At 38.7% G+C, this 20,874-nt stretch overlaps 1 protein-coding gene across 3 annotated transcripts; it reads left to right on the forward strand.

Moving 5' to 3' along the window:
* Positions 1-1,106: 1,106 nt before the first annotated feature.
* Positions 1,107-17,803, forward strand: SAMD8 (sterile alpha motif domain containing 8). 3 transcript variants are annotated; one of them, XM_051616390.1, is made up of 6 exons: positions 1,107-1,215; positions 6,998-7,605; positions 9,330-9,425; positions 10,112-10,229; positions 11,039-11,189; positions 12,141-17,803. In XM_051616390.1, exons 2-6 carry the CDS (start codon positions 7,025-7,027, stop codon positions 12,443-12,445), a joined length of 1,251 nt encoding a protein of 416 aa, XP_051472350.1. In that variant the 5' UTR covers positions 1,107-1,215; positions 6,998-7,024; the 3' UTR covers positions 12,446-17,803. The 3 variants fall into 3 exon arrangements, with proteins under 3 accessions (XP_051472350.1, XP_051472352.1, XP_051472351.1); XM_051616392.1 differs by lacking the exon at positions 1,107-1,215 and adding an exon at positions 2,090-2,110; XM_051616391.1 differs by lacking the exon at positions 1,107-1,215 and adding an exon at positions 5,033-5,053.
* The last annotated feature ends 3,071 nt before the right edge of the window (positions 17,804-20,874 follow it).

The following is a 20,874-nucleotide window of genomic DNA, read 5'->3' on the forward strand; positions in this document are numbered from 1 at the left end:
GCCAGTTTTCAGATTTATTTTTTCTACAGACATCAGAAAAGATTTAACAGTGCAAAAAAACCAGTCCATCTAAAAAGAAGATAAATGTTTTGTAACATTTGCTTGATCTGAAAATTGATAGTCTGAGGGTTCTGCAAGTTTTCCCTGCTTTTTTCTCCTGACATATGCCTTTAAAATTAAGGAGGGGGTTATTTTCATGACTACACTAGTGGGTTTTTTAACAGTGACAGGATCACTCTGTATTTATTTTTTTCATTTAAAAATCAATTAAAATCTATTTAGTGTGGTTAGAAATTTCTACCTCTATTTGATGTCCCCATTGTAGTAAGCTTACTTCCTAATGATGTGTAGAAAGATCACACTGTAAAAAGGTATACTGTAGTCACTTTCAGGAGTACAGTTTTCTTTGTTGTTTTTGTTGGTTTTTTTTAAACCTTTACTCTGGTATAAGCATGTTCTATTCTTCAGTTAGAAATGCAAGATGCAGTTAGAAAAGACACCCATGCTGCTGCATTCAGCTGATCTCTGCTGGGATCCTGGAAGACTTAATTTCTTGTGACTTCTTTTTTCTCTAAAACAAACTTGCCACCCACCTCCTCTGGTCTTTGAGTTTCTTACACAGCTCAAAGGGATTGTGCCTAACTTCTACTATTTAAGACTTTCATTCCCACGGCTCCAGGGACGAGGCAGCCCAAGGAGCTATTTGTGCGTTGTACAGCCTGGACCTAGTGAGGAGTTAAAGGAAGGGGACGGTATGGAAAGCTGCCCGCAGGCCCACGAGGCCCAAGTCAGGAGGCAGCGACCCTTCCGGGCTTTGAGCCCGTATCGACAAGGCCCGCGGTGCCAGCCCCGCAGGGCCCCCGCACCTGGCGGTGCCCGGCGCCGCCACCAACGGGCCCGCAGGACGCCGCCCCAGGCCGAGGCGGGGCCCGAGGCCCGGAGCGCGGAGCCGCGCCCCGCACCGGCCCCAGGGGCTGCAGCCCCGCCGGGCCGCGGGGCCCTCCCCGGGCAGCCGGGCCGCTCCTGCCGCCGGAAGCGGCGTCCCCGCCGTCCCCGCCCCTTCCGCCGCCCGCCGGGCGCCGCCGGCTGCCACTTCCGGCCGGGTGATGGGGGCTGGCGGTGGCGGCGGCCGCTGCGGAGAGAGGGCGCGGAGGAGCCGCCGCCCCGGGCCGGGCCCTGCGGCAGCGCCGCGCAGCGCTGCTGCCCTGACGGCAGGTGAGGCGGGCCGGGCGCCGCTCCTCGCCTGCCCCCGGAGTCGCGCGTCCCCCCGCGGCGCAGCGCGCTGGGAGCGCGGGTCCGCCCCGCTGCTGGCTGGGGACGTGGGGGCCGGGGGGCTGCCCGGGCCGGGGGGCTGCCCGGGCCGAGGGGCTGCCCCGGGCGCTGCTCCCGCCGCAGCGGGGCCAGGGCGGCGTGTGGGGCCCGGGCTGCGGGCGGGCGCGGCGGGTCCTGGGGGGAAAAGGCAGTTTCGCTGCATTGGCTGGCCTGGAGGAGAGCGGCTTTATCTGCGGCAGGAGGAGGTGGCGGGCGGGGTGCCTCTTGTAGGGTCTGTGTGCACTAAAATCCGCTCCGCCGTCTTTCCTGCGCCTGTCTTTCATGGACACGTCTCCCGAGGCGTGACCGTCCCCCCTCTCGGCGGCGGAGCCCGGGGTGCCGGCGCCAGCTGCTGAGGAAACCAGTCTGCTGAGGGCTGAAAATCGCGCGTCTTCCTCCATTGAGTTAACTCTGTCTGCCGTGGGGAGGATGAAGTGTCTACGCTTTTGTGTCTGGTTGCGTCGATTTGGTTCTGAACTTTGAGAATTGTGCGCTTCAGCAGCTGAGCAGCGAGTTAAAGCCCTCGCGAGGGGGCGGGGGCTGTGGCGGTGGTTGCGGGGAGATGGCGGCGCGGCCGCCGCTGGTAGCGGGGCTGCTGGGGGAGCTGGTTGGGTTTCCCGTCGCTGTGCCAGCCTTCGCAGGCAGCACGCTGCTTCTGGAGGTGATGCCGAGCGCTTGTGCTTCGTGCCAGCCTTGCGGTTGGGTATCAAACCCGTCGCACCGGGTCAGAACAGATACTCCGCTTTCTTGCTGCTTTCTCCGCCGGCGGTGTGAAGTCGGTGGGTTTTCTGCGGGCAAAGTAGGTAGTTTTGAGTAGGAAAGTTTTTGAGTATGCAGGATCTGATAATTGACAAGGCAGCATGGAAGAGCGCTGTTAAGGGCTTGCACGTGTGTTGGTAGAGTTTCTGGGTTAGAAGGAGGAAGCTGCCGTGAAGGACAGATTTTATGTGAGTTTAAGGCCTGCGTGTGTTTAGGAAGCTGAAACTGCGGACACTGTTATCCGCTCAGTCTGTCAAATCTACATTGCCAAGGCATTAATTAGGTGGCCTCGCAGAGTCTTCACTTAATGGTTGTTGATTGCTGTTTTTTAAAAGTAGTGCTTCTAAAGGGCAGGTTTTTTCAACTCTGTAGTTAATGGAGGAACAGGCAAATGAGAGGCAGTTTAAACGTTCACGTATTTTTTGGGTTGTAACTGGAGATAAAATGGTCTCGTGGTTTTGTATTTGATACTTCAGTTTGCAAAATCTTTTTTTTTACAAACGTGGCACACGTTCTGTGTTGTGAGATGACTTGGTGGAAATGCTAAGTATGCTGCATCTCCACAGAGCTCCCTCGTGCAGCTGGACACCTGTCTGTGCTGTGTCCTGGAGTGACAAGAACTCTGCAAGACATTTCCTGGCATTTAAATGTATATTTTAATCCATTGCTGTTTGGCAGGGAGTGCTTGCTGCTGGATATTGTAAGTAAGGAGATGCCTGTGGTCTTGTTCTTCCTTTTGCTCTCTGATACAGAAAAAGAGGTGAAATTAACTTGCATGATGGGAGAAAAGTGATTTTTATACCCAGTGGAAGGAATTTTTTGGGAAGTTTCTTATGTTTTTGTTGTGAAAGTGCTATTCAGCGTGAAGGAAATGTTATGTAGATTTGTAAAGGGTAGGAATTTTAAATTACCCTCTTTGATGCTCTATGTGATCATCTTCTTACTGGCTGTTTGGGGGTTTTTTTGTCTTCTTTTGGTAGTACACAGTTAAAAACACAGGCTGGCGTAGGTGTTGCAATCTTTCAGGCTCTATACTACAACTTTCCATTATACAGAGCTCGGTTTTGCAGCCCAATAAGCTGGTTGAGACCCGTAAACCATATTACCATAATATAAATGTTTATTTGATAAACACATAACTTTAAAATTTTTTAATTGTTATTTTAATGCTTCTAAGATGAGAAAAGCTTCTATATTTTCACTAGACCAGAAATATCAGGTTGTAAATTATTGTGGAGAGTAAATACAAACATAGTTTCACTTTGGATACTGTTCTGTTATTAATTTGGATTAATTGTTCATGTTTTCCCCTATTTCCATCTGAAGATGAGGGTGTGGGAAGAAAGGAAAGAAATAAAAGGGAAAGAGCAAGCCTGCATTTTTTTTTACTGCTAAATTGTATAAGGATACAGAGCAACAAACATTCTGTTGTAAGATGAATAAATTGTTGCTTGAAGATGGAGAAAAAAGTACTTGACACTTGTTGTTTAGCATGTGACAAGTTCAGTATCTTGTACAAATATTAATGAAATGCTGTGAATTACATCCTAAGATAAGTGGTGGAGTACTTGATCGGTTGTTTAAAAATCACTTGTGTGTGCCTTGAATTATGGTGGTAGGATAAAAATGTTTTGTTAGCAGGTTGGTAGATTAGGAGTAGAGCCACTTCTAGTGTTCACTTGAGTATAGTGCAGCCCACTTGGTTTAATGAGGTGTGAGAGTCAGTGCGCAGTGTGTATTCTGTTCAGTTTGCTGCAATATGTAACTGCTCTTAGTGGTTTTTGAGACAAATATGTTAAGCTTTCAAGACTTTCTGTAGTAGCTGCAGTCAGTTTTGCATGGAGGTGTTCCAACAGAAAGATTCATAAGTGTATGGAGCTAATATTTGATTTTACAGTGTCAGTTCTGTATTTTTTACAATGCAGCACTACAATAAATAATTTTGGAAAAGTGTATCCTCCCTAATGTTTTAAAATCCAAGACATACAATAAACTAAACAAGTGTGACTTCGTGTATTTTGTTATCTTGCTGTCACTAAGACCTTTGAGTATGGTTAAGATACTGCAGATAATCTCACTGCTTAGAAATGTTTATGAAACAACTCTGATAGCAAAGTCACGAAGTAAATCTGAATGCAAGTTTTACAGGAATATTTCTGCATTTGAAATTATTGTATGCTTGCTTCAGGAAAATGCCGTTTTCAGTCTCATTGTGGGGATTGTACTGTGTTTGATCAGTTTCATATATAACATGGTAGCTATTGTATTAAAAAACCCTTGAAAAATCATGTATTGTTTTGCAAGTGTTCTTTTTGTTTACAAGATACTGTAGTACATATGGTGTGGTGGCATTTAGAAGGTAAGGATTAAGTCATTGTATACTGCATGGCAGTGAAACCTTTTGGTGCTATTTGCATTAAATAAGCACTGAAGAATGTAGAGTTTTCAGGAAGAGCCAGTGACAAGCTTCTGATGCAAGTCAGCAAAGTGTCCGAGAATTTTTATGCATAACAAAAAATACTTACACACATGCACATGAAGTTCATATTCAGTTGTGTTCATGCTGTTAATTGAACGGCTGTGGGAGGAAAAAGGGAAACGAGGCATGTGATACTTACTGCTGATGAGTTAGTTAACTAAATATAAAGTCACAGTAGCAGGGAAGTAATCGACTAGGTAGCAGCAGACATTGCTGATGTCAGGCAAAAAGTACATTTTGCCCTCTGACGCATCTGTGCTTGCTTTGTATTACTCATGAGTGTTATTCATCATTAAATAATGTTATCCATTATTTGGTTTCAGCAATAAAGCTGGTCATGTAGAAGGCAAAATAGTTACCAGTGTTGTTTTCCTTCAGAGGACTTGTACAGTTATCTAGGTGACTTGGCCTCTTCTGCTATGTTGGTCAGTCTTGCATTGCAGTTAGCAATGTTACCTGGCATTCTTAAGCTTGAAAAATCAACAGGAGCAGTTTGGCACAGAGGTCAGTGGTGTATTCCAGGTGCTAAGATTACTAGCAAACGTGCTTTTTACCCTTTGAGCTACAGGACTGGGACTAAAAGAATAGTCTGGAGTTTGTTTGTGTTTGCGTTTGTTTCTTTTGTTGTTTTCTTTGTCTTTCCCAGTTGGTTAAATGTTCTGTCTTTGACAGCATTTAAAACCAGGAGCAGGTCCTATCAGGTACATCCTAAAGTTAATGTAGACTTTCTCCCAGGTCCAGCCCATTCAGTGGTGACCTTTGGTGGGTATGCTTACTCAGTGTTATAAGGTCACTTTTACTGTGTGTTTGATAAGGGTTGATTTTTATTCCTTCGCTGCCAGACGAAGAAACTGGCTGGCATTAGGCTACTTGTCTTGTTATAAATGAACAGAATTCTTGTAGGTTAGGCTACGGAGGGTTTCCTGCCTTTGCCCTCAGAAGTTGCTTTAGTTAGAAGATAAATCAGTAAGTCGAGTGTGTTTTTGGTAAGTCTAAATTCACTGCTTTTAAAAAAATTGTCATTATTACAATGGTATAAGTAACAATTTTTTTCAGTATTTCATCTGTATTTCTGAGTAAGGAAATCTGGAAGCCTAGGTTCTATTCTATTCGAGGTCCAGCAGCTCGAGTTTGTGTATTTGTTTTACTGGAGTAAGATAAAAAATATATAGTACAAAAAAGGTCAGTTAACTAATTGTTAATTACAAATTAAATGTTATTTTCTTTAGTTCATAGCTATGTGAGCCAACTAGTTGTTACAGTTGTTCTGAGCAAGACTTTCAAAAATAGTAAGGAGCATAAAAATGAGAAAATACCCGTTTATATGGAGAAGGAAGAGTATGGTAAATGTGGAGTTAGTAGTAGGGGTTTATGAATGTTTTGGCAACTATTCAAATGAAGGTATTAAAGTTTATTTACATGGTGACTATATATGAAGTTGTAAGAAACTAAAACAGTGCTTTAAGTACATGTTGTTAATACGCAATCAGTATCTTCAGAAGTGCCACCCCCTTAATTCTTTTAGAAGAGCAGCTTTGATTTGTGTGCTGATTTTTCTTCTAAACTATTTCTTTTACACTGCTGGGAAATCTCATAGTACAATTTTAATCTTCTCTGATATAGAACAAAATATTGTGTGGTCCTGTTAGATGTGGGCTGGAAGAAAAAGTTACATCCAATAATTAAGACAAGAGCTACTTCTAACAATAGGCACAGGAGTTCTTTAAAAAGAAGAAAAGAGCTTCTGTTTTGGGAAGAGCTGTGCCCCTGAGCATTATGTAAAATTTTGTGTTGAATTTTCATGGGGGGGTCGAGTACGTGCTTACTATATGCAGAAGCTAAATAATAGATTAAATAGGCTGTTTCCTTGCTTTCTTTCAGAAAACCTTGAATCATGTATGTGTCACTAGTGTACTGTACTATCTTGTATTTTCTGAGATTTGGTTGGCATGATTGAACCATTCTAGTTAATCAGACTTTTTTCAAGTACAAAAGAGCTGTGAAATTGTAGCTGTTTCTTAGATGGTAGCTGTACATAAGCCACCAAGTATCAATTATGCGCAAATCCATTCTATACTGCAGTGGCTCTTAAATACAGGATAAGCTTTTTACTACTTTTACATCACCAGCAGCCTTTCAAAGCTTTTTCATGTATTCTGCGTAACATTCTGTGGTTATTTTTTTTTCTGATTGTTGTTCTAAGTTGTCCTGGTGAGTTGTCACCTCTATGTGACAAAGATGTTGCTGAGATGCCTTGCCTTCCTTCAAGCAAGATTCTCGAGTCAAGAAAACAGTTGTTGAGAAATCTGTATAAAGATAATACATCTTTTTGGTTTTAGTGTGTTATGATGCTATCTGTGAAGATGCTTTGGAATTAAAGCTAATACTGGCATTTCACTAATCTTCATTAAACATTCGGGTCTTCTCTCTTTCTCTAATGTGCAACAGGTCAATTCTATTGGTGGATAGAGAAGGATGATGGCAGGCAATAACCACCTTTGCATTCGACGTTGGACTACCAAGAATGTGGCCAGGTGGCTGAAGGAAGAAGGCTTCTGTGAATATGTGGATGTTTTGTGCAATAGACACAGGCTAGATGGAATTACACTGCTGACACTCACTGAATATGATTTACGATCCCCTCCTTTGGAAATCAGAGTCCTGGGGGATATCAAAAGGCTCATGTTGTCCATACGCAAACTACAGAAGCAGCATATTGATGTTCTAGAAGAGCTGGGTTACAACAGTGATAGTCACATTGGCACAGTGTGCCCAAGTATGGGTTCTTTACAGGGTGTCGATTGGTTTTGTAATGGTGAAGTACCTCGAGACTATGATGGAGCAATTACTGACTTGAATGGTGATCAGTATCAATATGCAAATGGAAAAAACAAACACTCTACAAGAAGACTGGACCCAGAGTATTGGAAGACAATTTTAAGTTGTGTGTATGTCTTCATAGTGTTTGGCTTTACATCATTCGTTATGGTTATAGTACATGAGCGAGTACCTGACATGCAGACTTACCCACCTCTACCAGACATATTTCTCGATAGGTAAGACATTTTCTTTTAAACAAAATAGTAACTTGATGGTTAAAGGATAAGCTGTCTTGTCTTCATTCTCAAAGTTTAATTTGAAGATGCCTCTGCTCTGGCTAATATTGAAATGCACATCAGTTAGATGCAGAGATTTAGTCTCCTGAAGGGAAAATAAATAGAGCTGATGTTCTACCCAGTTTTCATTTAATTCTACATCTTTAGCTAATCACTACACAGGAATTAATTTGTCCATTCCCTCATTCTAGTAAAATGAGTCATGGTGAGCTGGCATGGATAAGCAGCCATGTGCTTTTTTCTGAAATCCAGAAGCTGCTATGAAGCTTAACGTGTCTTGATACAGAAAAACTGGATGAAGGACGATTTTGGTTTGCCAGTGAGCAAGGAAATTGGAAGGGAATAGCATTGGTACTGTATTTTTACTGTCTTGCCTTGTCAAATTGTTGAACATGGTTCAGGAAAGCTCTTAAGAACAGACCAGCATCTTTTTTAATAATAGACTATCTGTGTACTAAAATGCTGTTGTGACTTACATAGTACCTGCTCATTTTAAAAATAAAATATTCCACTTGTGGCATAAAAGAAACACAATAGCAAAGGTGAAATTCTAGTCATCGACTAGATTTAATAGGGTATAAATGCTCCTTTTGATGAAGTGCGCTTACATCATAGAGAACTTAATTGCCTAGAGAGATCTAAAAGAAAAGATAAAACTGTTGAAGAGTTCAGTCTTTGTGATCTCCTTATTCTGGAAAGCAGTTTCCATTTTTGTTAATGGTTTTCATTAAGACAGTAATATTTTGAGTAAGTGGTGAGAATCCTCATAAACTTACGTTTATCTCAGCAAGGATGGCCATATCCAGATAAGTGGAAAAGGGGGGAGAGAATGGGAGCTACGACATTACTGGGTTTTGTTCCCAGGCCACCACCACGGTATTCAGTGGGTGGGAGGATGGGAGAGGTCAGAAAGCAGCAGCTCACAAAACAATGTGAGGGGATTATTACAATGCTAGCGTTTGAGCAGCCTTTGCCAGCACTTTGTGTCTCGGGAACAAAAAGCTATGAGGAACAGCCTCTCTTGAAGTCTCTCTTTGTATTTTGGTGAAATTGCAGAGTTGGAATTGTTACAGATGCCATACATGTGCAAGAAAGTCTTACATCTCTTGACAAGCAAGGCTAAAAGGTTTGCATGTAGTGATTATCGCTCAAGTCTAACGTAGAAAACAATTCTACTTTTCCTAATGCTTTTCTTTGTAGTTCTGCTTCATTACATGTCTAGGGTCTAGGACTTTGCAGTATTTCATTAATTGTGTTAACATGGCAGCATGCTTAGAAGCTAAAGCAGGATACTTGGCATGATGCAAGTTTGTGTCAGAATGCAAAATGTTGGGAAACACTAGTGGAGGAACACATCCTGTTAGCAAATCACATGTATAAGTTCAGGGAACATACTAGAGATTTTCTTTTACTTAGTGAATTCTGTGTAACTGTGTGGTGAAAATACATTATTAGAAAGGAGATAACCTAATTTAAAATTAATTACAATTCTATTTTGTTCAATCTACTAAAATATTTTTTGTTATAATTTAAACTGTTGTCAGACTAATATAAGTTAGTTTTGTAATTAGAACTTTATGTCTTTATTCTCAATACTGATAGTACACTTATTTTTTGTAAGTTAACTTTCTTACTTCATCCCTGTTTGTTTTGGGTTTTTTTAGTGTCCCTAGGATACCATGGGCTTTTGCTATGACTGAAGTATGTGGTGTAATTCTTTGCTACATTTGGCTGTTGGTTCTTCTCCTTCACAAACACAGGTAGAGTATATAAAATTCAAATTAACTGGTACTTTGATTCAGAGAAAGAATTGTAGCAAAAATTTAGGATGATTGTTTAAGACTTCCCAATCAATGAGGATCTTGTAAGCATCTAATATGTCCCTGTTAAAATGGATTAGGGAGGATTTAATCAAGAATGGGGAGCGGTGAATCTTTTTACCAGATTTATATGCAATTTCCTTCAGAACGTATGTATTTCAGAGAGTCGTCAGTATATATTCCCATACTATAACAAATTTGTGTATAAGAAAATCCTCTAAGAATGAAATTCCACAGGTTGACTGAGCCAGTGTAGCAGCTTGCTGTCACTGAAGGGCAGAAAACCCTTTTGTGTGCATATGTATTTTAAGTTAAATTTTTACCAATTCACCAACAGAAGGTATGAGTGCCAAAGCCTAATGTAAGTGTAACTGCAGGGGAGTGGAGCTCTACCTTTTGGTGACAGTAAGCTTGCTGCAGTGTCTCATCCTGTCAGGCAGAACCATACCACTACAGTGCTAATTTTAAAAAAATATATTTTTTTTTTTTACTGTGCAACTTGCAACAATGATGAAGGGACTTGATGGGATCAAGCTGGAGTATGGAAAATGTTTTTATCGTGATTCCTTATTTAAAAGTATAACACGTTAGGATTCTTGCACTCAGTTTCTGTGTACTTTTCCCAGATCCATACTTCTGCGAAGGCTGTGCAGCCTCATGGGGACAGTATTCTTACTACGTTGTGTTACAATGTTTGTTACCTCACTTTCTGTGCCAGGACAGCATTTGCAGTGTACTGGAAAGGTAAAAATTTAAAATTACATTATTTTTCCTGTTTCCTTTTTATTTATTTTTTTAAATTTTATTTTACTTACAATACCATTAGGCATGTTGTGACTGCAGTATTAGATGTTTGTCTGTAAGCACAGTGTTGTTTCTCTCCTGTTCCCCTCCACATCTCTTCATTAATTGCTGTTATGCAGACAAGCATCCTTAGGGGTTTTAGAAGCACTTGGCACTTTGAAGAGGAGATAGTTATCAGAGGAGGGGTGTTCAGTATATTTCATGATGTAAACTGGAGAGAATACATGAGTGAAGTGTGCACTTAAAGATACTGACTTCATGAAGTAAAGCTGAAAGTTGAGTAATCATTTCTTTGTCTTGTTGGATACATGGTTTTGGAAAAACACAACCCTGTTTTTGCTGCACCCCTTCTCATAAGGGGTATTCCATACAACATGGGATTTTATGCTTTTATCCTAACTTTTAGTTGGAAGCAGTTTGAGCTGAATATGTTGGAAGCTTGACAATGACACGTTGGTAGGTTGAATACATTCTAAAAAAGGTGGCAGACTCTATGTAAATCACTTGCAACAAAATACTTGCTCTGAATTCCAGTATTCATCAGAGGGATGATGAATACAATTAGTAATTGTAGTTACTAAGGTAACTCACTGCCACAATACTATTCAGTGATGTGCTAACCTGCATTTTAATAAAAGACCCAACATGATAAATGGTATCAAAAACACATAGTGCTATACAGCTTTAAAGACATACTGTTTGAGCAGTGGGTTTGGAACTTACTCAAAGTTAATGTCACTGTGTTTTAGTTGTATGGCAACATTTGGGCAAAACTTCAGCGTGCATTTGCAATATGGAGTGGCTTTGGAATGACTCTGACTGGAGTACATACATGTGGAGATTACATGTTCAGTGGCCACACTGTTGTCCTGACCATGCTCAACTTCTTTGTCACAGAATGTAAGTATGGAGTGTCAATACTTAAATGTCCTTAAGTGTTGAGAATATGTATTGCTCGCTGTCAGCCAAGGGTGTGAGAGTGTAAACACTTAAGTGTCCTTAAGTATTAAGAATATGTGCTGCTTTATTTCCTCAAAGATTTTCAGAGTGTAACTTTTAAGCCAACAAGTATAAATTCAGATTGCTGTGCTCTTCTTAGGTTTGTGACCATTTACTTGCAGACAGGAAGGGAGCAGCACCACATGGATTAATGGAAGGATGAATAAGGCATATTTGAAAGAACTTGTGGGAGAAAGAAATTAGAAAGGCTTTCTAGCTTGCTACTGGGAGAACACTGGAGAAGATCTTTGATTGTCTTTTCCTATACACTTCCTTAGGTATTTGCCACTGACTCCTATCAGGCAAAATACCCAACTAGGTAGCTGTACATCTAATATAATCCAAAAAGCCAGAACACCAAACCTCATAATGATTGAAACAATATTTCTCTTCTGTAAATATGAAGTGTGAGTTGATACATTATGTAGCAAGCTAAGATAATTTGAGTTAATCTATGATGGAATGAATACAATAAGAAAGTAGTGTATGCTTTATGACCTTTTCTCCCTTATATGGAAAAGGTGTGGTTTAAAGTAAAAGAAGTTAGTTGAACAAAGAATTCTGCTTTGTATGATCCTAAACCATTTTAGGATGCTCTATTAATCCAGAAAGGCATAATAGCTGTATTTGTAAATGAAGTCATGAAATGATAGGCATTTATGACAAGGGTGGTTGTTTTAATTGGGTTTATTGAACCTGTAGGTATAAACAGTATTTACATATGAAGACAATAACTTCATCCCATTTTTTGATGAAAAATCTGTATAAAAACTTTCTGTATCTAGGCCTGGATTTCATAATGACCCAGATTTTTAAGACATTCAAGGCTAGTCACTTTCTGTTTTCTCCTAGATACGCCAAGGAGCTGGAACTTCTTGCACACCTTGTCCTGGGTCCTGAATCTCTTTGGAATCTTCTTCATTTTGGCTGCACATGAACATTATTCTATAGATGTCTTCATTGCCTTTTACATCACTACAAGACTGTTTTTGTATTACCATACATTGGCTAATACTAGAGCATATCAACAGAGTAGGAGAGCAAGGATCTGGTTTCCAATGTTTTCTTTTTTTGAATGCAATGTTAATGGTACTGTTCCCAATGAGTATTGCTGGCCCTTTTCAAAACCTCTGATACTGAAAAGATTGATTGGCTGAAGAGCGTGTGGGTCAATTCATATTTTTATGGAGTGTGATGACTAAGATCCTACAAGACTAGCTGAGGGGAGGGGGGAGTGGTGTAAAATAGCTTTTTTCCCTCCATGATCTCTTTCTCCTTGTCTTGGTTCTTAGATTCTTAGCCATAAAATGGGGTTCCAGTACTTCACAGGGATGTGTTCTGTTTTCTTGTTGCTAAAATGGACAATAATGCAGGAACTGGTAAATCCATGAACCATGAATCTGAACCAGGATACTGTCACCCTTAGTAAGGCTCTATCTGAATGTTTAAGTAACTTTAACCTCAAATATGTGCTTGTATAGAATTTAATATACCCTTTACAAGTCCCACTAATCTCCGTTACTTGACATGCCAGCTTTTACAAATACTGACTAAAAAAAAAAAATAGAACTTCATGAAGGCTGAATTTTAAAACAATCATAAACGTAATTTTCAAAACTGTATATACTTAAAGATTGAGGAGTACTGTGTCATAATGAGGAAGACAATATACTTCCTTGCTAAAAGGGTCTCTTAACTATTAAGTAACATGTCTTAAAGTATAATTGACAGCGTATGAGGTCTGCATACGGTTGCCAAAAATGCAAGTCTGCCTTGTGGCTATGCAGTGATGATGGTTTGTTTGGTTTGGGTTTTGTTTGTTTTGTTTTGTTTTAAATGAGAGCTTATTTAGTCTAGTCTATCAGTTGCCTATACGGTTGTTCTAGGACTTGTAAGTTTTCCTTTTTGTTTTTAAATAAATGGGTTAATGTAAATGCTACATCCACTGAGAGTAAAGTTAATTTAGGTTTAGTGAGTTTAAAGCCACAAAATAACTTTTACGTGGTTTTAGTTGTTTGACACCCAAACATGTGCATGCTTTTTAGGAGCAGCTCTTTAATATTGGAAAATCAAAACAGTTATCTTCATATATCTTACTGTGCCATAAGTGGATGGGGAGAATGAATGCATGTAGTAACTTTCAGGAAAAGTAATAATAGTATTGGAGATAGTGCTCATATTGATGTATGTTTTAGAACTGTGTCAACAATATGGTGAATTTCTCTGGATATATATAAACAGTATGTTTGTTTTATATATATATATACACACACACAGTGTATGTTTGTCTTAACAAGTATGAAAAGTGACTAGTTCTTAAGCTACTCATTTACTACACTGAAAGGTGAAAGTACCATAAACAGTTGAGTTTTGGTTATTTGAAAAACCCACAACAAAGCACCCACAAAACCCCCAAACCAACACTAGAGTCCATAATGCATAAGCAAGGGTCACATAGTTGGTGATCTCTTATGCAGTGGTTTGTAAGGGGACAATACTAACATGGGCTGTAGAGACTCGAAATTAGATTTATGCTAAATGAAAACTTACAGGTAAAAGGTGCACATCATAAAAATGGTGTAGACCTTTTAATTTGATTATTGCAATTTCAGAGTAGGTAGTATGTGCAAAAAGTAGTGTAAGTCAGCCTCAGAAAGTTAAGTGAAGCATTTCCAGCTTGGTACAAACTGACTTAATGGCCACAATGTACTTAAATTTCCATGGAAAAGAATCCCTTTGGAATTTTGCAAGAGAGTTTTGTATTTGGAGGCTTGTGACCTAGTGTGGGCTATTTCTTGCTGTATTGTGTTCCTTTTATAAACCTGGATTGTATTAACTTGACTGTCTTCCACTCTTCGTAGTGTATTACTTTTGTAACTTAATTTAGCTCCTATTCCACAGAGGAATTGTTCATCTTAGGGGATCTCTGCCAGCTGTATTGAGCACACATAGATTATGATATTCTCCAGGCTTTTATGTTTGTAACATTCCCATTTTTTAGCAAAATTGCAGGTATAATCCTATATTTTTCAATCAGTTGTAGCCTAATGGCTCTTGCATCCAAATCCAGGGAGCATGCTTGCGCTTAAGAAAAAAAGGAGAACATATTCTGCAAGATGTAAAGACATTTAATTTGCTGTTCTTACCTTTCTGATTTCAGAAAGGCAATTTGAACATTCCTCTTGAGACTGTATAGCAGATGTTAATTTATATTTGCCTTTGCTATCCACACACAGCTACAAATACTATTTTTTAAACTCTAGGAAACCATGTGTTCTGAGGATGTGCAGGATTGCATTCTCAGTTCTAACATGCAGAGAAGTATGCAGTTAAACTGCAAAGATGTTGATTCCAAAAGAAATATGTCAGTGCTAACTGGCATATGTGTGACTAAACTGAAAAATTATTTTGCAATTTGGACATGCAGAAGAATTTTCAAGTACAGCCCAGTGTAACAATGTTTACATAAAGTAAAGCTATCATTTCAGTACCATTTTGTCTTAAAAATGAAGTTCATATACTTTGAAACACAAAGCTTATCTCTTTGTTCTAATTTAATCTTTCAAATTCTGTGAAGTAAATCCATGTTTTAAATCAGCATTGCCTGTCAGTATTTTTTAAAGGAAACTTGTTTTTTTGTGCTGTTTCCCTTCATGCTAAATATTCAAGTCTACGATTGTAATATACAATTTTGTGAGCGTTGAAGTGGGTTAAAACATAGGATAACTGTCCTCTCCTATTTTGGTAGTTCATTTTGTCTGCCTATAAATAAGCAAGAGGAAGGCTCAAAATTGATAGAAAAATCTGATCTCACATGCAAAAGAGTATGGGTCAGTCTGTGAAGTAGGTAGTATAAACTTTATTGTTAATTAGATGGAAACAAGTTGGGTGCAATTTGACAGGCTTGCAATTCTGTACCTCCTTGTTAAAGAGTCATTGTTTAAAAGCATTTTGCTGCTTCTCTGTTGCTGACAGGCACTTCTAAGGAAAGGCAGCAGAGCATTGTTAGGCCCTGGGATTTAATGCTAAGTATGTTCAGAGTTGTCCTTCCTTATGTTCATGAACCAGTCTTTTTGTTGTGCTTGATGCACTTTGTGCAAAGTCATCTTCTGTGGTCTGTGGGAGCACACACACAATCTGAATTCTGAGTAGTGAATGAATTTTTGCTGCGTGTCAACAAGAGAATGTGTCTTAACAATATTAGTCTAGTACAAAAAATGCACAAATTAATAAAGTAGAAAAGTCTTAACTGAATAACTGGATATCCAAAAAGAAGTTTAGATATTTTTGGTAGCTTAGGAAGTCTAGTAACATTTGAGACTTGATAATAGTCTAGAGCTCTTCCTTATTATTATTAGTTAGGGATAGGTATGCACATACCTGGAAGAGGTATACACATGGGCTTTCACCCCTCTTTTTTTTTTTTCTTTCTTTTTTTTTTTCCCATTGTACCACAGCTTCTTATAATAGATTTCATAAACTTTTGCCTTTAGTTTTTCCGTTCTGGAAGATCCCTTAAACTAGTGGGTTTATGACACTACACCTGCATACAGGAATTAGACTTTCATAGATGTGTTTATTTAGTAAATTCTGACTGCACTGGCAGAAGCTTATGGAAGAATCTGTAAGTAAGGTTCCTCCAACTATCCTTGGATAACAATATAGAAAGCTTCTATATATGCCAGTTGTCTTCATGTCCTCTAGTAAACAAGGTAAAACTTATTCAAAGTGTTGGTACAGAAGTGTAGATAGTCCTGTATTTAAATGTCCAAGACAGCAAGAATTGGGTCCTGAAAGTATACTGCTTGTGATGAAGCAAATAATAGGCTTAAATACTCTCGACTTCAGTGAGGGTTACCATTTCAGATGAAGTATTTTCTTGTATAAGGCCAAATGCATGCTGTGCATGGTAAACTGCTGCAGTAATTGGAATAGGTAATGTCACTTTCTTTTTGGATTTCCCTGATTTCTCCCCCCCCTCCCCAGTCTAGTATAGAATAAAATATTTTGTAGAATTTCAAAGAAATTACTACTTAATTGGGTTCTAAGAAAATTAAATCTGTGGAAAAAAAGTTTTAAGAAGCAAGAGTCAGATAAATTATTGGGGAAAAAAAGAGGGTTTTTTTTAATGGAAGCATATTAAATAAGGTTATTTAGAAGTACTGAAGCCCTTCAATGAGGATAAAAGCACAGGTAACTATAATCTCATTTTCTGTATGGCTGTGTCTCATTAACTGCCAAAAAGAGTATTGAAGAGAAAGAGGGAAGGGTTGAATTCAGACACCAGTACAAGTCTTTTGCAACAGTTAATACTTCCTTGTTTTTTTTAAGAAGTGCTTGCATACTTTAGTGCTAAACTTGTTCATTGCTATTTAGCTAGTTTTTTGATCTATGAAAGTCCACTAGGTTTTCAGGCACCAAAATTATTGTGGAGCTGAATCTTGAAAATTAAATATGCATTTGAAGAGATAGCATGTCTTAAGAAAAAAAGTGGGTTTTGTGGACCTGGAGTATAACAAAAGTAACCTATGACAACTTTGATAGATTTTCATCCTGCCGATGTAGTTTCTACTGAAGAGCGTAGGAGAATTTTCAGTAATTGATAAACAATATTGATCTGTATGGGTTTTTTGAGTAATCTTGGATTGTTTTGTAGAAATTTGACCTGTAACTACAGGAAACATTATAGTCTAGGCAAGATGGAAGTACATTTGGCAGACTTCCTAGCAGTGAGCCAGCTTACCTTCTGAGTTCTTTTGTACATGTAGACTTTTATCCATCAAGGGTGAATTGACAGAGCACTGGTGATTCATACAGATTACTGTTTCTGGGGTATCTTTGACACTGTCACTGTTACAATTGAAACAGTAATTCTGGGGGAAAAAAAAGTCCTTTGGAGTGAACCTAATGATGTCTTCTTAGTTCTATGAAGACAAACACCAAGAAGCCCCTCACAACCCCTCGAACACTGTTGTGAACACTAAACTTTCCATATAGCACTATCCTGCATACTTACCATTTGTATCTTAAGAAATTTGCAGTGAGCATTATGTACATAATTAATTGACATGCACATTTTTTAAGCCAGTTTGTAATACGTGTGTAAGAACCTAAGATTGTAGATGTGGAGCACAATAACCTGATGTATTAGCCCAGTGACTGCATAGGTAGAAAGACTAACTGTAACTTAGTATTGCTCTTTCAGTTCAGTTTTGTCAAATACGAGAAAATTGTCAAATGTGAGAAACCACAAACTACATTTTACATGGTACTTAATATAATAATGACATAGAAACATGGCTTTTCACACCAAACAGTTACTCCAGTTTTGTTCTGACAAAATAGTATTACCTAATGGCTAAAAGATATGCCAGTGAAGTTTAAAAGTGAGTACTGTAAATTAAGTAAATACTGTTTTGATTCTAAACTCAGATTGTATTAATATATTGTTTTATATCTTTGTTGTATTAAAGCATATTTAAAAGTACTAAAATAAAAATTTGAAAGATGACAAATGTTTGATTTACTTTGTGTGAAATGATCGCTCAATATCTCTGTTAGTGTCATGACCATAAAAGTCTACTGGAGTAATCTAGGTATTAGAGTTGTTTTGCCCCATAGCTCTGTACTGGTGTGAAAATGCATACTGCATAATGCATATATTGGTGTGCCTGATATTTTTGTCAGTTGTAAATTGTCTTGGCCAATCACTGAAATATTTTTGTTATTATAAATTTAGAAAATTTATTCTGTCTTGTAAGATCTCAGCTAAGTATGGTAGGGGCTTTCAAAGACTCCCTTCATCAGAAGCAATTTTGTTGTCTGTAGGTGTGGTGGAGAACAGTGTTGCAGTAAATCAACAGTCAGTGAAAAAACTGTGAAAGAGTAAAGTTAACTTCTGAAACTTTTACATACTCTCCTAATGGGTTTGTATGTTAGGCCTGTTACTACTTGCAGTCGCTGACTGCAGTCATTTGGAACGTGAAAGGATGTGCAGTCATTCCTTTGGAGAAGCTTAAGCAGTATATACCAGCCATGACACGTGCCCAGGAGTTCTACATTCATATTTGTGAATCACCATTTTGAAATATATTTTAATCCAGCTAGGACATTCTCTCATTAGAGTGAGCCAGGTAAATGTAATGTACTGAACCACTGGAAAGCTTTTCCTTTTATTTCCTACTGAATTATAAAATGTTGATCAAGCGGATAATTTATAGCGAGAATCCTGAATATGTAGCTCTTCCTCAGTGTGATTTATTTTATTTTTTTTTTTTTTTTTAATCAGTTGTTAAAGAGCAGATTCAAAAAGGAAAATGGCTGTGACAGCACATCTTTCTCAGAAACAAAAAAAATATGTAGAAGTCAGAGGAAGCAAAAGCCTTAAGTGTACCAGATGCAGCATACTTAGTGTGGGCTTTGGTCTAATACTCTGGGAAGCAGTAGATTGTGTTCTAAATAGCTTTAAACTAGTATGTGCTTTGTGCATTGTAAATACGGACTGGAAAAACTGCCAGGGAAAACAGCTGACTGCTTCCCAGAACATGTTACAGTATTGCTTAGAAATGTGAACTTTGGAAGAAAAGAAAAATCTTTCCCCTCCACAGTAACTTGCTCTTCCCCATGTTACTCCTACAACTAGAGATAGAAAAAAAAAAAAGTTGCTATTATCTGTAAGAAGAAATAAAACAGAATCTATGTATACAGACTTAAATTTGGTGTTAAAATGCAGGCAAAACACCTCTTACTAGCCTAGATTCTTCTTTGATAGAGTTTGGAGATAATCAACTTCAGATTGTTCTTCTCAGACCATTTTGTTCAGATTATTGTCAAAAGTCTCATAAGGAAATCTGGTACAGAAAAGAAACTACCCTCCTGAGTAATTTAATGACATGAAAAATACCTTCAGCAACTGCAAACTGCTTCATTGTATCATTGCATCCTATCTCTTTCTTCAGTGAACTTGACTGCAAGGAAGTACTTTATTCTTACCTGTTAAATGTGCAGGTGCCAGTCTCATTTACTGTTCATCGTACAAAACTGTTAGTGTTGGCCTTTCATAGAGCTGTCAAATTAGTTCAGAAAGACTGCACGTTTTCACAACTAACTTTGGGCTAACTGAAATTGAGTTCTTAAAGCATAGGTGTGTGAATAAGATTCGTGGTTTGAACACTTCCTCTAGGACCGAAATCAGTAATGCTGACACAATACTGTTGGCATTCTATGTGAATCCATTATAAGTAAGTGCATGAACTTCAAACTGTTTCTGGAGAGAGAACTCTTCTGGGTGGTGTAGTAATTAAAGGTTATAGCTACAGTCCTAAGTCTACAGCTATATATGACTGGTTTGCTTTTTATCTTGGCATTAATCTACAACAAATTATGATGCAATTACTGGTTCTCTCTAGATTGCTAAACTGGGTATAAAATGGCAAACTCTAAAATAATTCCTGTTGCCATCAAAACTGTTCTGAAGTTTGATACTAGGATAGGTACTCACTGTACTGTTCACAGTAGTCATTAGACTTGTGTAAAATTATGACAGCCAGTTTATTAACATTTGTTTTTTCTAACTAGTTTTTTTCTAACTAGTTTCTCAAAGGATCTTTTCAAACTCTTAATTTGTAGTAAACCACAGCAAACAAGGTCAATGTGAAGGGAGTCGGGGAATGCTTCTTTTCAAGGAAGCATTATTTAATCTAAAAATAAAAAGGAATTAACTTTTCCCCCCCTCACTCTTCTAGATGAAGTCCTCAAAACTGAATCTGTGTCTCTCAATTACTGGTAGATTCTCAAATATCATAATTGGAAGCAATAGCCCTAAAAAGAATGGGGGCAGAGAGGAAGAGGAGACAGCAGCAGGCAACAAGTTTGCTATTCCTCTCTAGCATTGAGAAGGGTCTTTAGTAAATGTAGGGAAAAGCTATTTGTTTCACAGACTGTGGAGGAAAGTGGAGAATGAAGCTGGGGGGAGGCCATTACTAAAAACTATTCAACAAGTGACTGTGTCTGCTAGGTAATCTGGTGTATGAATGGAAGCACTCAAAGGGGCTGATAAAACTGAAATCTACCATTTTTCTGGCTTTTTTAGCTGTTAAAAGTCTCACCACAAAGGCCCCCTCCAGAGATTAAGTTTTTGGGTTCAAAGTAGTTAATCATGTCAGGGTTTTGTGGTTGGTGTTTTGGTTTTTTATTGGCAAAGCTAAGAAGTTAAGACTTCTGTTTCCTAGTGGCACTTTAATAAACATTCCTTGGTTGTTTGGTTGTTGTTTTCTTATACTGGGGGAGACTTGTAATACTAAATATGTACTGAACAATAACCTGATATTTCTGTTCTTTACATATATATAAAGGCTGTTATACATAACAACAACTATTTTGTGCGTGCTTTTGCAGGAAATAAGGTGTGTCATGTTCACCCCACTCTCTTGTACCCCAAGGTAAGCACAGGCTGTGATTCATGTCACAGTGAAAAGCCAAGGAGAGTAGGTCCTCTCTGAGGAGCAGGGTTATGGCAGTGCTTTGCTCCCAGTGATCTTTGGAGGCACACTGGAATTTTTTGCAAAAAGTGGCAGTTTGACCTAGA

This window comes from Apus apus, chromosome 4, assembly GCF_020740795.1.
Source record: "Apus apus isolate bApuApu2 chromosome 4, bApuApu2.pri.cur, whole genome shotgun sequence".
NCBI classification, from domain to species: domain Eukaryota; kingdom Metazoa; phylum Chordata; class Aves; order Apodiformes; family Apodidae; genus Apus; species Apus apus.

Bases quoted from the DNA above. Each gene is read 5' to 3' on its own strand.
- SAMD8 (XM_051616390.1), top strand. From the start codon at position 7,025: ATGATGGCAGGCAATAACCACCTTTGCATTCGACGTTGGACTACCAAG. The intron at 7,606-9,329 runs GTAAGACATTTT...GGGTTTTTTTAG, and splicing joins CCAGACATATTTCTCGATAG to TGTCCCTAGGATACCATGGG. The intron at 11,190-12,140 runs GTAAGTATGGAG...GTTTTCTCCTAG, and splicing joins CAACTTCTTTGTCACAGAAT to ATACGCCAAGGAGCTGGAAC.